Source organism: Tachysurus vachellii, chromosome 1, assembly GCF_030014155.1.
Source record: "Tachysurus vachellii isolate PV-2020 chromosome 1, HZAU_Pvac_v1, whole genome shotgun sequence".
Classification (NCBI taxonomy): Eukaryota; Metazoa; Chordata; class Actinopteri; order Siluriformes; family Bagridae; genus Tachysurus; species Tachysurus vachellii.
In genome coordinates, this window is record NC_083460.1 from 35,199,204 (window position 1) to 35,216,305 (window position 17,102).

Sequence of the window (17,102 nt, forward strand, 5' to 3'; positions counted from 1 at the left end):
TAATGAACAAAGCAAAAACAGCTATTCCTATCTTCATGGCTTTAAGACTAGGAAATGGCTGTAAGCAGAGGCAACTAACAACGTTTAAAATTGTTAAATTCTTTATCATTAAAAAAAGTGCAAACTACCTTCTACCTTCTTCCTTATCCTATAGCTCTCAGATGATTGGCTGGAGTTGCTCTGATTGTTTGGAGAATGAGTACTGATATCACTTCCACCAAGAGAGCATTGCTATCTTGGATTTCTTCTTCTTCTCCTTAACATCTTATCAAGTGTTTGTACATTGTCCCAAGCGACTTGGTTTTTTAAGTTCTCTTTTATAGTAATATCTTTTGTATTAAAGACCCTGAGATATACCCTGTGTAAATCACTGGTTGATCCTATTATAGTGCTGCTGAGCTTTTGCTGTTCTCATTTGTAGTAGTGACTAAGATAATATGGTAATGTGGGCTGTAAAACTGTATCTCCTTACTCTTGTGGGATAAACAGGTACAAGTGAGATGTCACGTTGTGTTTTGTAGTTGTCTCCAGCTTCCAATCCTTGTTATTCTGTAACGGTAATTCTCGTCTGACAGTACCATCAGGGTATGAGGGTGAAGACTAAATACACAATGAGGCCCATGAGGCCTCAGATCTACGATCTAGATCTCAGATCGACTATCAAGACAGCTGATTAAATCATTTCCCCTTACAAAGAGTGAGGCTGGGAACATCGCCAACATCAGGCCCCCTTGTATTGCTGGCCAGAGTCTATACATTGCACAACCTCGGACTGTTATTGAAGAGATATTGAAGACCTGCTTTGTTTTCTTGGCAGCTTTTATCCTTTTTTAACTTATTATGCCATGTTACAGAGACGTTGAGCCTTATGATTTTCCTCAGCAGAAAGCTGACCATGACAAAAAATATTTTCCCATCTGCCTTTCTGCGTCCAAGGCCCTTTAGGTATTTGTAATAAAAGGGTACTGTGGGGGATATAGAATGTGGAAGATGTACTTGCAGTCATTAATTAGATATGTGACCTATTAATCACTTAAGTCACAATGAGTTTCTTGTGTGAAGTTTCAAGCAAGCAAAAGGCTTTCACATTTTTTGGCCTCTGAATTTAATTGAGCAAGTTTGCAAAATGCAGCATCCACAATAATATATTTACATTAATACAGATGCTTAGATTTTATTTTCTGTTGATTTCAAATAACTGACTCTGAACACCACTGAAAATGCTGATCTAAGGAGGGTCTAAGTAGGCTTACTTGCAGGAGACTTGAGTAAATTGAACAGTCATTGCTACTGTACAGTAACTGCAATTCATTAGCTTTTTTCTATAGAGGGAAAAACCACCAGTGGTAGCACTTTGAAATTGGGTGTAGACAATAGGGCTGTAACAAACAATGTATATAACAAACAATTAAATAATCTGTCAGTGTTAATAAAGATTATTCCCTGTTCCAATTACTACAACAACAACAATACTAATACAAGATCCAATGGATCTCCTTATCTAAACTATACTAAACCATGTCTTATACTGTATGTACACAGCTATACCTATTATACCATACCAAATTAAGCATTAATTGAATTATGAAATTGTCACATTAGTACATACAAGCTTGTATATCTTACTACAATCTCAGAAATCTCTTCCATGAAGCATATTTCAAGTAGTATGAGGCTAATGTCACACAATTGGTTTATGATGTAGGACCTTTTAGGGGCTTTCATTTTAAACGTTGAACGGCCAACTTTGCTTTGTCTACATGACACTGTATCAAATATATTGAATAAAAACTCCCCTTTTCACCTTTTCTTTTCTCTGAAAGAGCAGTCAAAGAGGGGAAAGCCAAATTTACCATATTCCAAGCTTGTTGCTTTGCTTATTTATTATTTGGATAGTTAATGTAGTTATTGCATTGTCTAGTAGACGAGAGAGAAGGAAGAAAAATAGTCTGAGAGAGTGACTGAGATACTCATGTAATGAAAAATGTCATGCTGTCCTTTTATCATCACATGCTCCTACAGGAGATAATGGAAACTCTTTCATTCTGTTACTTTTTTTAAGAAACAGATTTTAAAAGGTGGTAAAATATAAAATACAATGGAAAACCGCACAAATTATGAGATAAGAAATAGAGATCAGGCAGTATGGAAGAATTCACGGTATCATAAATGTATAATCCAATATAACATTTTAGTATTTATCAGGATTGGTTAATTTTCACAGAGATTTTAATGGTCATACAAGAAAACCACATTCAGGTCCCATAATCTTTTTTAACTGTTTGAAAGTTGGAAAATCTGACAAAATGCTTCACTATACTGAGATAGTAATAATGCAGTTCCACCCACAGAAGTATAAACATTAAGCTCTTCACCTTGCAGGATTTTAAACATTGAGCTGCTAATAAAGTGGGCGATGAGTGTAGATGTGTAAACATGTGTAGGTGTTCACGGGTAAAACTTATAAATATATATATATATATATATATATATATATATATATATATATATATATATATATAAAGCCAATTAGACAAACAAATTCAAGGCAAGATTCATTAACTGTACAATGTTATACTACTGTATCATGGATAACAGCAACAAAAGAAGTCTTAATAACAGACTCTAATCAACTGAAGGAGGAGGAGACAGAATATATTTAGGGAACCTGATCAAGGAGCACATAAGACACATGAAAGGAGCACATAAGACACAGGAAATGAACAAGAAGCCTTTATTTGTCACATATACATTACAGCACAGTAAAATTTTCCTCTTCAATAAACCAGATTAGGAAATTGGGGTCACAGCACAGGGTCAGCCATCATACAGCACACTAGAGTAGAGAGAGAGTTCAAGAGAGGCTTGGCAGTGCTGGGGCTAAATCATTTGAGCCACCATTACCATAATAAAAAGGAGAGAAACAGAAACGGATATTTAAAATATGTAGGAGGAGGCCCTCTTGCAGCTGGCAATAAAAAGTCCACAGTGAAAGTGGCATTGTATTGTGCTCCGTATAATGTCACAGTCTGCATCTGTATCGGTTTAGTGATCCACATACCAATACCCATTGTATATCTATTCAGATAAGTATATGGAAATATATATTAACCACTCTACCCTCAGAAACACTGGAAAACACCGGGGCAGTACAAACCACAGCAGTATAAATAGCAGTACCCTCAGCATGGACTGTGAATTCTGTCTTTGGCAGTTTGACCTCATCTGCATTATTTGTACCTCCCTACAATATTTACAATATTTTAAACAAATTTCATTTATTGAATTTATTTGAATTATTTTCCAAAATTTAAATTAATACTAATGGCTTAAGCTATGTCCATTTTAATCTGAATAGCTTTGTATTAAAATGTTTCTTGTCTTGACGAGCATTATCAAATGTTTTCTTAAAATTGTCCGTCTACATTGAAGCTTTGGTTTACGTTGTTATTTACTTTCTAGCTCTCTGAATTGATGCAGGAAAGTTGGGGAAAATTACAGCGCTTTTTAAACGGAAATACAAAGATGTGGAGTTGTTGCTGTGGGTAACTCAATACTATAAAGTTATTTGTATTTAGCTGAATGTCACATGACTACACCAAATGACTAAAATTATGCCATTGTTTTTAATAATCTCTCAGTTTTCTTACTGTTATCATAAGTATCTACTTGGGAGAGCATTTTTGAAATGATCTGTTCTCTCTGCACAAAAACAGCCTCTCAGTGTGGACAGAAGGCCAAAACATAGAGAAAAGGATATATTTTTACATTTATCCAGAATAATGTAGATGTAGCCTTAAGTTAAACTATTCCAATCATAACCAGGCAGTTACTAAGGATGAACGAGGCAACAATGCAAGTACGATGAATGGTGTCTTACATTCATGGTTTCTGTCGCATGAGCTTTATAACTGACTGCTTACTTGCACCTGCAATTAAATGAAAACCTCCTGCTTTTATGTCCCATGGGATCTCAGTATCCGTGCACACCTCTAGTCTTAACCAGATGACCAAAAAACAAAACTGTATGACTCATATTTGCATCTGTTAAGAACATGAAGTCTACTTATTGCGAATAAGTAGGATTTACATGTATCATATACTGTACTTGCAAAAAAACTGTAAAAAAAATAAATAAATAAAAAGTTGGTGACCATACTAATCAAAACGTATAGTGTACCATGTGGTGTCCCTTGCTTTTTGACTCTAACACACTGACATGCATAAACACAGAAAATCAGAAAGTCAAGATTCAAACGCTTGTGGCCAAAAAGGTGTAGAAAAGACATTAGACACTCTGTGTATATCGAGAAGATTCCAGATAAAAAAGCAATCACACTACAAGAAAAAAAGAACTGCAATAGACAGAAGTATTGATTTTCGTTTGTGATGTGAGGACATAAGAAATAAACCCAAAAAGCAAAACCGTTTTTTTTGCATTGCTTGTACTTCACTTTCTTCAGCAGTCAGAAAGTTGTTGCTTTTTGAAATAAATGCTGACTTCACATAAGGAGTGAAAGTAATTCTGCATTGCATTGTACTGTAGTTCACTTTCAACAGTGCACTGCAGTCATCCCACACTGAAATGCAATCACTGTCCAATCAGAGCTATGGGTTATAGATGTGGATTCATTTTCCATGACACATTACTGTCTTGATCAGCAACTTTTTTCATAATTACTACTACAACATGCTAAGTGTAAATGTTACTGGGGTTATTTTACCAAATGTTATGTTAGACTTACTTAAAGAGAGGAATAGTTATCTCTACAGTATCCTTTATCCATTCTATAGATTACAGCAGCATGTCATACATGTCAGAAATCACGATCTGAAACCTGTTTGACTGCAAAAATGCTAACTTTAAAAATCAACACATATTTTTGCTGATTTGCTGCATTAGGATAATAATGTCATTGTTTGCTCACACTCTTGCTTTAGTGGTAAAAGTCATGTAGGTATGCTGCTTTAGATGGTTTTTCAGGACTGAGCAATGGAAAATTTTAAAAACCTGCCATAGAAACAGGTACAGAGTTCTTCTGTGTGTCACAAAGCAGTGTTTCTATTTTAAAACCTTGGCTGTTATACAGTAGTAGGAAAAAAGTAAAAAGAAATATGCCAAACACCTCACAATACTTGTCCGCTAAGTGACTCTGAAGTTTCCAGACTAAATTCATCCAGTCCCCAAAGCATCCGGGAATTTCTCTCCCTGGATGACTGCTGCACAATGCTAGGCTTCGGATTGAAAAGAACATAGATCAATGCCAGCAGTGCGCTTCTCAGACAGTTTGTTTTTATTAAATGTTCTTTCATCAAGTTACATGTACCTGGGCCATAGATCATTAAAACAAAGTCATTAATCATGTTCAGTCTTGATTATTGGAAAAGATAACAGGGTACGAACCATTGTGAAGTTAAGTGTAAACTAGAAGACGTACTTCACCACAATCATAGATGAGATAAGGCTTTAAATTGGATTGGAGTGATTTGATTATTTAGATTCATTCTTGAGTGAATTTCGTGTGGTCTTTTTTATTTGTATTGTGCGTAAGCTAACATGGAGGTTAGCACAGTTAGCAGCTTGTGACCCTAGATTTTGATGGGACAGGATAACATTTCATTCATGAGGCTATCACACTTATGTGACAAGCTACTATTTACTACATATTTAGAGTAACCTCATAATAGACAGTTGAGAGAAGATAACATGCATTTATTTGGATACAGTTTAATACATCTCAAGAACCACACAAATCTCCACAAAATAAGTTCACTAAATTTTTCCCTTGTTTATTGACATGGTGTAAATAACTGTGACCCTAGCAATGTTTCTGTCTACTAATGCTTTTCAGCTACAGATGTTTATAGAGTGTGCATGGGGCAGAGTGACTACTGCCCCAATGGACCACTATTAGCACTTGTTGCAGTCTTATAGATATACTGTAGTTACCTGCTGAGCTAAGCTCATGCTAAACTCATTTTAAGGTTCAGAGAACAGTTGAATATTTCATGTTATTCCTTTTTTGTGACAGACTGACCTTTTCTTCCAACTCAGATCTCCAGAGCGTCTCGGATGAGCTGCATGCACCACTGTGTATTGTTAAAAAGGGCCAGGCAATCAACTGCAATTTGGTTTTAAGGCAGGCGGCTTAGTGTACTGCTGAGCTCATATTAGAGTGAGCCCGCCATCAAGGCTCTTTGGGGAAATTACAGGCCTAAGGAGGCTGTCTGAAACCGAGGGCCAGTAAGGCACGGTGGCCTCTCCTGTATTACATTAACCGCAGTGCAACTCATTTGTAAAGTGTCACCCTCTTCCCTGCTGTAAACAGAAACATTAAATCTGCCAGATCCACTGCGCTGGAGTCTGCTTTCAGGGGCTCGTAGGCTTGCCAGGGAGTGGATGAGCACAGCAGTGTGCACATGCGTGCAACTGAGAAGGTTTTTATTCGGTATGTGGAGTCCGTCTGTCAGCAGAATATGCAATATCTCTGTAGGAATGATTTTTTTCTTTTGCCTAGACTGCGTTTGTTTTAGCTGGAACGTCAAGACATTTTATGTCCTCTGACATTCACTGGATCTCACAGCACTTTTTTTCAGATGTTGTTTATGCAGAAATAAAAAGCAATACAATTTAAAAAAAGCATTTTACTGCAGCTGATAACATATAACATTTGTTGTTGCTTTGATTGTGACCTTAGTGTTCACAGTGGGTCTGAGAAATTGATTGATTTGCTCTAATTACTTGTGTGGTTGTGGGGTTTGCCAGCAATCACTCCCTTAGGCTGTCTACTTCACCCACGAAGAATTGCAGCTGTTGTTCTCTGTGCTGTATATATATTTCACAGGTGTAACAGAGGCTTTTATTTTTGCATTATTCAAAACCACAGGGACCATCCACTGGAGAAATGCACCCAGCATTGATGGCACATGGAGACACAAATATTTCCATCCCCTGCTGAATAAATTGGTGTCAATTGCATTCACTTCTTTTTCTTCTCTGTTGCCTTTGCAGACACATAGAGAACTGGACAGGACTGCAGATCCTAAAGGACGTTGATATGGAGCTGTACACAGGACTCCAGCGGCTGTGAGTAGCACATTAGCTAAATTCAAATGCATTAATACAACAAGCTCAAGTCCTTGTATACTTTCTATTAATTAGCTACGTATCTAATTACATATACCATCTAATTTTGTTTTCGCAACTGATTACCATGTGATTACAGCTATGTAGTCATGTATACAGTATATCCAAGACTGATTGGTACACTTTTGTCCTTTTGTGTAATTTTTATTTTAATTGGACAATGTTTGACTACTTTTAATTAATTCGCTCCTTCTTGGGAAAAAAGGAATGATAGTACGTAAATAATCCACCTTTTTCAGAATTATTACACCTTTGGCTGTATTTACTATGACATATTATTCTTTGTCACTAATGATAACGTGTTACAGATGTAAAAGCTAAAACTTTCAGCCCAAAAACACAAAATCTAGGTGATGTTTTACTCTTTGTAATCATCTGAATCATCATTGAATCTACAGTCTCTGCTAGAACGAAATTAGCCTCGCTTCTTTCACACTTTTCATGTTGAAAAAAAATCCACTTTATGATATTTGTTAAAAGCAAATAAGCTGAAATGGATACCCAAGAAAAACATTAGAATTATGTTTATTTATCTTTGAAACAAGTGTTTCTGTGCAGGTCTGTTGAAGATGCTGGCTTGGGAACAACATTGATCAATGTTCCTTGTTGTTCTTAAATGGCATTCTTCACACCATATATCTAGAAGCCATTCAATTTCCTCTCAAGATACCCGCCACTGTGAAACAGGAAATAATATGACAGGGTGAACCAATCACATTATTCGACTTCCAGTCCTTCCTTTTGAAGCAGACCCCAGGCTGCTGTCGAGAGATTGCTATTCTGGACAGCATCCGGGTTTGAAAACAGCTTTAACACTCAGCGAAGCATACCGAACCCACAGTGCAAATGGCATAGCATCCAGAAATGGCTTTTAAAAACTGATTGGTCTCATTTGATCTACCCTCAGTTACAGAAGCTAAGGGCTGATTAAGGCTGAGTGGGTTATGTACTGAATTAAGAAATAGCAAGGTCTTATTAATCAGGCCATTTAGAACAACGGTTCTTAAAGTGGGGTCTGAGAACCCTCAGGGGTCTGTTATTTTATTTTGTTACAATGAAAATCACAGGCAATTATCATCAAAGTATTATATCTGTTAGATGGATTTTGTGGGTTATATTCAAATTACTCACTGAACAAGCCTTTAAATAATAACATGGATGTAGTGTTAATTGAAAGCTCTGTTTAAGTAATGAGCTTTGTTATTGACTAGTAGGATTGTGTTTATAAAATAAATATTAGGAATTCATTTTCTTTGCTAAAAAACATTTGAGAACCCCTGATTTTGAAAATACCAGTATATATAAACCTAAATCCAAATATTATGACAGCTTTACTGGACAATATAGCAACGATATTTACTATAGATCGTTTGCAGAGCTTCACTATTCCTCCTCTTAATCCCACAACCATCCTCATGCTGACCATCAACTCCTCCTACTTTTTTTCTCCTTGTTTTGTCCTTGTCCAGAAAACGGTGAAGTCCTCTCTTTCTTGTTAATCCCTCACAAGAAAGAACAAGTGATGGATCCTGACATCGATTTGCATTTTTCTCATTAGCGTTGCACTCTTCTCCTGCCCCTGTTGGGCTCACCTAGTGCATCCTACGCCTTGGGGGTGACTCACCCTTCCACATCTGAATCAACTGCCAAACCCACTTGAGGTTAAAGCATCATCATCTTTTGTTCAAATCCCTTCCTAACATTCTAAAAGCTCTCATTATATAACACCAAGAGAGACAGAGATTGTTTCTGTATTTGTTTCTGTATTTGGACAGGCTGTGACAGCTTAGGTTTCTGGTACTGATCACCTTTGGTACAGACCCCTAAAACATGAAATAAACTAAGCTGATCTGACAAATGCGATCTTCACAACATGTTATATGTTGTGGCACATCTTTAATGAGGACATTGTAATGAGGCTTTATTAAAGTAAACTAAAATCAAATTGAAGACAAATTTTCTTTCAATAAATTGCTCGATATTGTTGATTCATTGGAAAAAGGCATTAGAGCATTAGGCATTAGAACAGCAAAGGTACATACTCAAGAACAAGAGACAAAGGGTACTGAAAATTCAGTTTCAGAAATGAAAATACCAACAAATCTTCATGTCCCTGGTAAAAACAGGAAGAGGAAGAGGAAGCTTTTATAGTTTGACATTAGAACACATGCTTGTCATGCAGTTTCGGATGCGATTCCTGCATCTTAACCATGATAAACATTGTTGTTTGTGCTTCACCTTCATTTTATCAACCATGTGCTACACAAGTGGACAAATGTTATAACACATTACATCCATGGCAAAAAGGGAAATCCTGTAACGACTACTGATCACTTGTTAAGTATAGTCAATTTCTCCATGATCTTTCTGTAATGAAAGCCCCGGCATGACTGCCAATTTATTGCTCTCCAGGAGCCACTATTCATTGCAGCTGCTCTAGGAAATCATCAAGGTGAAATTGTGGCCCCTGATGATACCATTATTCTAATGATTCCCTGAAAATCAGCCTGGCAGCTCCTAATGAACTGGTGGCATTCTCATTTCTGAAAATTTAACGTGCAGTACCCTCTGCAAATGATCAATAACAGAGGACTTCAGATGAAAAGATGGAATGGACACCTGTGTTGACGGAAGATATGGGCCTGAAAAACATAAATAATCTATCTGTGTTGTTTTATCTTTGGTAATCTAATTGAAAACAGTTTGCACATCTTATTTAACATGACTATAAAGTTCTTTCTTTGATGCCAGTTGTGTTTATATTCCCCAGGACTATCACAAACTGCAATCTACGAACCATTCAAGGACGTGCGTTTGCACAAAACCCTCATCTCCGTTACATGTGAGTATCATCTCAATTTCCTGTTTCTGATTATAGATTATTGTAAGCGTGACAGAATTGTGGTTATTAATTTAGGAAAATGGTAGCTCAGTGGTTAGGAGTTTGACTACCGCTTGGACTGCTGTAAGTTTTAATCCAAAGACCATGATACCAAGCTGCTACTGATTGGGGCCCTTGAGCAAGGCCCTTAACCATCATCTGCTTGGTCGTATAAATTAGATTCATGTAAGTTTCTCTGGATAAGTGTGTCTGCCAAATGTTGTAAATGTAAACCAAGCAGAGTTGGATTGGACATTGTGGTGATATATTTGGTCAGTCATTTTCTAACTGGTTCTCTGGTGTCAAGTGGGCGGTAACAGCCGCTATTATAAACAATCGGACAGGCTGAGTTGAAGTAGCTCATCAGCATTTAATGAATGGTATAAAAGTCATTTAGAGGATGTCTTCACTCGAGTCACAAATGGAGCAGATGGACATGCTAATTGTGAAGTCGTTAAGGACGAAGATGGGAGCTTCATCAATGCAGATTTAAAGGGACTCTGAAATGCCATGAACTGAAGTTGCACACTTGATGTGCACAAAAGTGTCACAGTTAATGGGCACCACTGCAGACAATATAGATCAATGAATATTAGACTTTGAACTACATTAAGTTTTTAGCTACACTAAGAATATTATAGCCACAGTCACATTTAATCAACTATATACTACAAGACACAATGCTTTTTCTGCTTGTGACTGGGATGACGTATTTTATTTTAATATGTTTGACTACAATAGACATTTTATTCAACTGATATGTGTTTGGTGCTCAGATTACTGTTAATTTCGCTGTAAACTGTAATGACTGAGCCCATCGGCAGTGGACTTTCAATCAGTCCAACAATGAACAGTTTAATTGTGCTGGTGCAGACCTTCATGTGTATTAGTCGATTGTGTTTCAGAATTTCCGTTCAGGATTCCTTGTACATTATTCCTTTGTTATACAAAGTTTCTGCACAGTTGTGGATGTTTTAATTCACTTGCTTTTTCCAAAACATGAAATTCAGTTATTTATTTGTTTCTGGGTAATAGCTATTTATGTACAATTCTTTATGCTAAAAATGCAGATTTGAAAATAATGAATGAATGAATGAATGAATGAATGAACAATTTCAAATCAGTTTCTAAATTTGATTCTCTGATCCTGGAAGCAACAACTAACATCAACAATATATATTTTTTTTTTTTTTTTTTTTTTACAAAAAAAAAAAATATAATAATAATTTATTTTCATTTCTTTTTTTTTTTTTTTTTTTTTTTTTTTTTTTATAATTTTACCCCGAGCAAGTTCAAAACAAAGAAAATAAACCCTGTCAAAAATGTTACTTTAATAAATTTATCACAGAAAAAAGCCCTTATTTAATGTGATGTATGTTTAAAAATTTATCATTTAAAAATATGCAATTTGTATTTAAATAATTCTGCCAAAGCTTCATGCTAGCACCCCATACTAAGACAGTGAAAATCTGAAGGGCCTGCTGTCATAGGGGAAGAGGAAAGGTCAGGTCCTGCTGGGGAGGACTAAAAAGTCTGTCCCTCATTAACTCTGTATCAGCCTACGTAATGCATTGTCTGAAAATGTCACTTTAACAAAACTACTTTCAATGTCACCTCTTTCAGTCAGGGCCAATTATAAAGTGTTTACCCCAACCTGACTCAACCGCCTAACTCCCACATGACAGCATATCTCATGATTTCCAAGCAATTTTACTGAATTTAGATTTGGTTTTAATGTATGATGATATCTACACCATGAAATCGAAAAAAAAAAAACAACCTACTTGATATTGTTGCTAATGCACTGGCAGTGACATGTAGCAATGAATTTAATAATCTGTGACGTTTACCATAACACAATCAGAGGCTCAGGGCACAAAACTGCAAAGCTTCACCAGCGCCCTGAGTTACTAAAGGTTTGCCTGTCTAAAAACGTGTGCTGTCTTTATAACATCTAGAAAAATATATTTGCTGAATTACTAACAGGGTCTATGGCGTAGTCTAGATAATTTTTCACAAAGTAACACATTCACACATACTCAGTGTAGGGATTCTCATGAAACCCAACTAAAGTTCAGCTGTTTCTAAAGGATTTTCTTGACATCTTTTTGGTTACACCAAGGCAGTGATCCACAAAAAAAAACCTCACATAGCATGTATGAGATTTTGTTGTTGAAAGGTACAAATCAAAGAGGGGGAACCAAAGAATTTTCAAATCATTATGTGTGTCATGGAACACTGTAAAGGCCACCGTTAACAGGTGGAGAAAATGGGACACCACAGTGACATTAGCAAGAACAGGGCGTCTCTCCAAAATTGATGAAAGCACAAGAAGAAAATGTATCAGGGAGGCTGCCAAGAGACTTCTGGGAATTTTCAAGGGAGTGCAGGAATATCTGGCAAGTGCTGGTCACTCCGTGCATGTGACAAGAGTCTCTCATATTTTTTTATGTGTGGACTATGAGGTAGGCTGGCTAGATGCTAGAGAGCCCTTTTTCACAAAAAAAACAAAAAAAAACAAACAAACAAAAAAAAAAAAATCAACTCCACATTAATAACCTTGAACTATGTGGAAAATTGTTATGGTCTGATGATACAGTACCTAGGTAGAATGTCTTGGACATAATTCTGAATTCTGAAATGTCGGCATGAAATCAAGACAGCTAATCACCCATAGAACGCCATAACCACAGTAAAGCATGGTGGTGGCAGCATCATTTTATCAGGCTGCTTCTCTTCAGCTTGGACAGCACTATTGAAGATAGAGGAAATCATGGCTCACTCCAAATACCAACCTATTTTGGTACAAAGGTTTCAGGTCTCTGTTAGACAGCTGAAGATGAAGAAAATGTTTAACTACCAGCATGATAATATCTCAAAGAACAAAAAGTCAACAAATAAATGTCTTCAGAGAAAGGAGGTCAACATTTTGGAATGGCCCAGATAGAGCACAGAGCGAAATCAACAAACCTGTGAAATGACTTGAAGAGGGCTGTGCATAGGAGATCCCGTTGCAGTTTGATAGGAAGAATGGAATAAAATGACTAAATCCAGATGTGCCGAGTTATTCGACTATTCTAGCCAGGTGAAAGTTTTTTTGATATATAAAGTACAAATCTGATAACCAAAATATAGTTCTGAAAATAATGATATTAGCATCTCTAATGTTTTATGTGGAAATGTAGAAACTAACAGCCATAGCTCTGATACCATAGCTCTGATACCTCTGAGCTAATATCTTCTTTAACAAGAGTGAAGTGGACCATATGATATTATAAATCATAATCACAATCCATAATATCTGGATAATGTCATATAAAATGTGTTCATTTTAGGCCAGTGATGAGAGAGGCTGAGAACCTAACACACAGCGACTGATATTGTCATTTTTATGGCAATGTCCTTATCATTTTACACATCAATAGAAGAAATATTAAGGATGTGAAAGAATATTAATTTGATACTTTTCAGTGGCTGGCCACTGTTGGGCCCTTGAGCAAGGCTCTTAACCCTCACTGCTCCAGAGGTGCTGTATCATGGCTGACCCTGCACTCTGACCATAATTTAACATAGTTGGGGTATGCAAAGAAAGAATTTCACCATGCTCTAATGTAGATATGATAAATAAAAGGCTTTTAAATCTTCAGGTGGAAATGATCAATGTTTCAATGACCTTATTTTCTGCTCCTAAGTGTTTTTGACAGATTCCAGACACCATCTGGGAGGCTCTGTGTATCGTCCAATGACAACGGAAGTAAAACAGCTTGGGTTTTCTGTGTGTCCAATTTATAACTGATTCAAGGGACCTATTTAAGCAGATTTGACAAATGATTTTATATCTGAAATTCTAGGACTGACATTTGTGAAAATATTGAAGGTCTGGTAGTAAATGGCTAGAATATTTTACTTTATTTATATCTTCTTCAAATGCCACTGATGGTTTGTTTTTTACTTAAGACCTTCTTACTACCAACTCCCTGTCCATTCCAATTGCTGTTTTCTGAACTGGTTTCATGTCAGGCCTCCGGCCGACAGTTAACATGGAAGAAAGCAAGTGTGTTTCTAGGCCGTCATCAAAAGACTCCAGTGTGTAAACACGCAGTCTGTGTTCTGCTGCTGCAGGGTGATGGGCTAATAGCTGCAACTGCAGGAGCAGGATACAGTGACCGCTTTCCCACAGGAGAAAGCCTCTTCCCGCTGTGACACTGTGCTTGGATCAATAGCAGCTTTAACACATGTTACACCCAATCGCTGAACCATGCATGAGCCTCTGGGGACATGCTTATTCCCTGTACCTGATAAACTTGGAGATGTCTACGCACAGGGAATCCCCTGTGAATTTGCCTCTCCCTCTTTGTCATGTCGAGGTGACGCATTCCTGCTTTTTTTTTGGTTTGAAAGCTTTTAGCACGCTTAGCTGCAGACTGAACAGCGACAGTCGAGCTGTAATTGACAGATGAGTCAATCCCTCCAGATCTCATTCTGCCGGTGGCAGCGTCGGCTGAAATAACAATGCACCGTTTGAAGGTCTAGATGAGACGAAGGCGGGTTGTCTGACAGACGGCCGCTGGAGCTCTGTGTACACAGCTTGGAGAAGGCGATGGCAAGAATACAGCAGCTCAACTCTTAGGCTGGGAGAAAGATTTTCTTAGACCTTTGGGACTTGCTAGCAAAGATGTCTTCCATTCACACCTTGTCTGATCACCAGTGAGGTGGGCCTTGTTCCAGCCTGCTCATCAGACTCTGGCTGGGAGTCGATTTTTCGCGGCATGGGGAGCAAAGCACCTCCTGTTTTCATCCTGTGTGCTTTTTCTTCTTCCTGTCGATATTGGACATTTCTTTTTCCTTTTTGGTCTAAGTGCAAAAACTTTGTCAGCACCCTAAGGGGGAACTTGACCTTCCAGTAATTAGCTTGATTGACTACATGAGTCTAACACAGACACTTGATTAGTGCAGTTATTTTTAATTGTTTATACCTATGTTACAACACAGAGGCTTCTAATTTTAAACAACATTTCAAATCATAATAAAGTCTGCACTTTAAAGACACACAACCACATTTTCTAGGAGATGTGACTTCCAAGTATAGCAAGTTCAGCATAATGAAATGGTTTTCTCCGAATATCCTAGCTGGTTTGGGAGTTGGAACCAGGACTCAGGGTCAGCCATTATGCAGTGTCCCTGAAGAAAAGCCTTGCTCAAGGGCCCAACAGTAATAGCTTGGTGGTAAACTCTGTGCAGTTAAACAGAACCATAACTATAACCTTATAGAATGATCATCCATAATCTCCCACAATGCCATGATTGTTTGTCCCATAATGATATTTATTGCATCAACATGAGGAACCAGAATCAACATCTTCCTTTAATGTTCTGTTTGTTGTACGTGTGGGAAATTAAATCTTCTGATGAACCAGCATTCCTGGTTGTTCCATAAAACTATCACAGAATGCTCATTAGCTTGTAAAAATGTTGTCTTAGATAATATTGCAGCTGCTACGTCCTGGGCAAGACCTCATCTATGGTGGCACTGTCATGGTTAAAATATGCTTAATTGCAAGAAACAATAAAAACTGAAGTGCATCTGTTGCGTGAACAAAAGATTGACACTCTCTATATTCCTGCAATGCCCCAAATATCTGTATATTTGCATACTGGATTTAAACCAACATTGGAAATAGCTTGAACCTTTTGTCAAATTAAATCTAAATCCTACCACTATGTCCTTGGAAACACCAGAAAAATACGAGAGTTAGAAATACCAAATCTCTCTGCAGTTGCTCAACCTCACCTACATTGCTCCAGTTTTCTAAAATAATTGGTGTGCTAGAGACATGCGTAGGACTGTATATTTATATTTTTTGTAATCTAGGCAATTATATTTTGTTTACTTGGCCATCTAATTAATTTAGCAGGTAAAATTTTACAAAATATAAACAAACTAGTAGCCTGTTGTAAACCACCATGATCCTGAAAATGCAGGTATAAGGATGCTGTAAATGCATCTGTCATGAACGTGGGGTAAAAATCGGACCCAAATGCAGGACAGCTAAACGAAAACAGGATTTATTAACTAAAAAAATACCACGAAACAGGACAAAGACAAAATCAGAGGAAAAAAAAGAGGAAAAACAGAGGATTCCGCGCTGCACAAGGCAACGCGGCTCAACTAAATACTAATGATAATCATGACTCATGAGGGACAGGTGTGCAGAGGTGGGGAGGAAAAGACAAGGGTGGGGCAGACACGTAAACAAAGAACATAAACAAAAAGGGACATGGCCAAAGTCCAGGCAGAGTCCTGACAGTACTCCCCCTCGAGGCATGGCTCCCGAAGCGCCAATCCGTCCTGACAGTCCCGACGGGTCCGGGAGGGGGTAGCAAGGCACACGGCCGAGGCAGGTGGGGGAAGCAAGGCACATGGCGAGGCAGTTGGGGGGAGCAAGGCACACGGCAAGGCAGGTGGGGGGAGCAAGTCACACGGCGACGCAGCCAGAGGGGGGAGCAAGGCACAGCCGAACAGGGGGTCCGAGCGACGTCCACAGCCAAACAGGGGGTCCGAGCGACGTCCACAGCCGAACAGGGGGGCCGAGCGACGTCCACAGCCGAACAGGGGGGCCGAGCGACGTCCACAGCCGAATAGGAGGGCCGAGCGACATCCACAGCCGAACAGGAGGGCTGAGCGACGTCCACAACCGAACAGGAGGGCTGAGCGCAACCCCCGACACACCACGACCAGACCCACCTCTTGGGAACCAGGAAAAGGGGAGGGAGGGTGGGGAAAAAAAAAATCCTCCACAAAACAGAAAAATCAACAGAAAAAATCCATAGGGGCAAAACACGGGCCTGCAACACCCCCCACGGACAGGAAGTGGGGCGGTGTCCTCCACGGAAATCAAATGTGAAGCGACGCCCCCCACCGGATAAGTGCGGGGCGATGTCGCAGGACACCAAAAAAAAAAAAAAAAAAACGGGCTGGTGACATGGCCCGCACATAGGAAGTGAGGCGACGCCCCCGTGGAGAAACCGTAAGCGGAGCGGCGTCCCTCACCGGAAAAATGTGGACCGATGTCA

General features: G+C 38.3%; 1 protein-coding gene across 3 annotated transcripts in view; it reads left to right on the forward strand.

Moving 5' to 3' along the window:
* ntrk3b (neurotrophic tyrosine kinase, receptor, type 3b) overlaps window positions 1–17,102 on the forward strand; it is a 126,039-nt gene that overhangs the window by 20,596 nt on the left and 88,341 nt on the right. For all 3 annotated transcript variants that reach the window (XM_060884619.1, XM_060884627.1, XM_060884637.1), the window contains exons 2-3: window positions 7,013–7,087; window positions 9,918–9,989. In XM_060884619.1, the coding sequence (XP_060740602.1) occupies window positions 7,013–7,087; window positions 9,918–9,989 (147 nt within the window). The remainder of the gene's footprint in view (window positions 1–7,012; window positions 7,088–9,917; window positions 9,990–17,102) is intronic.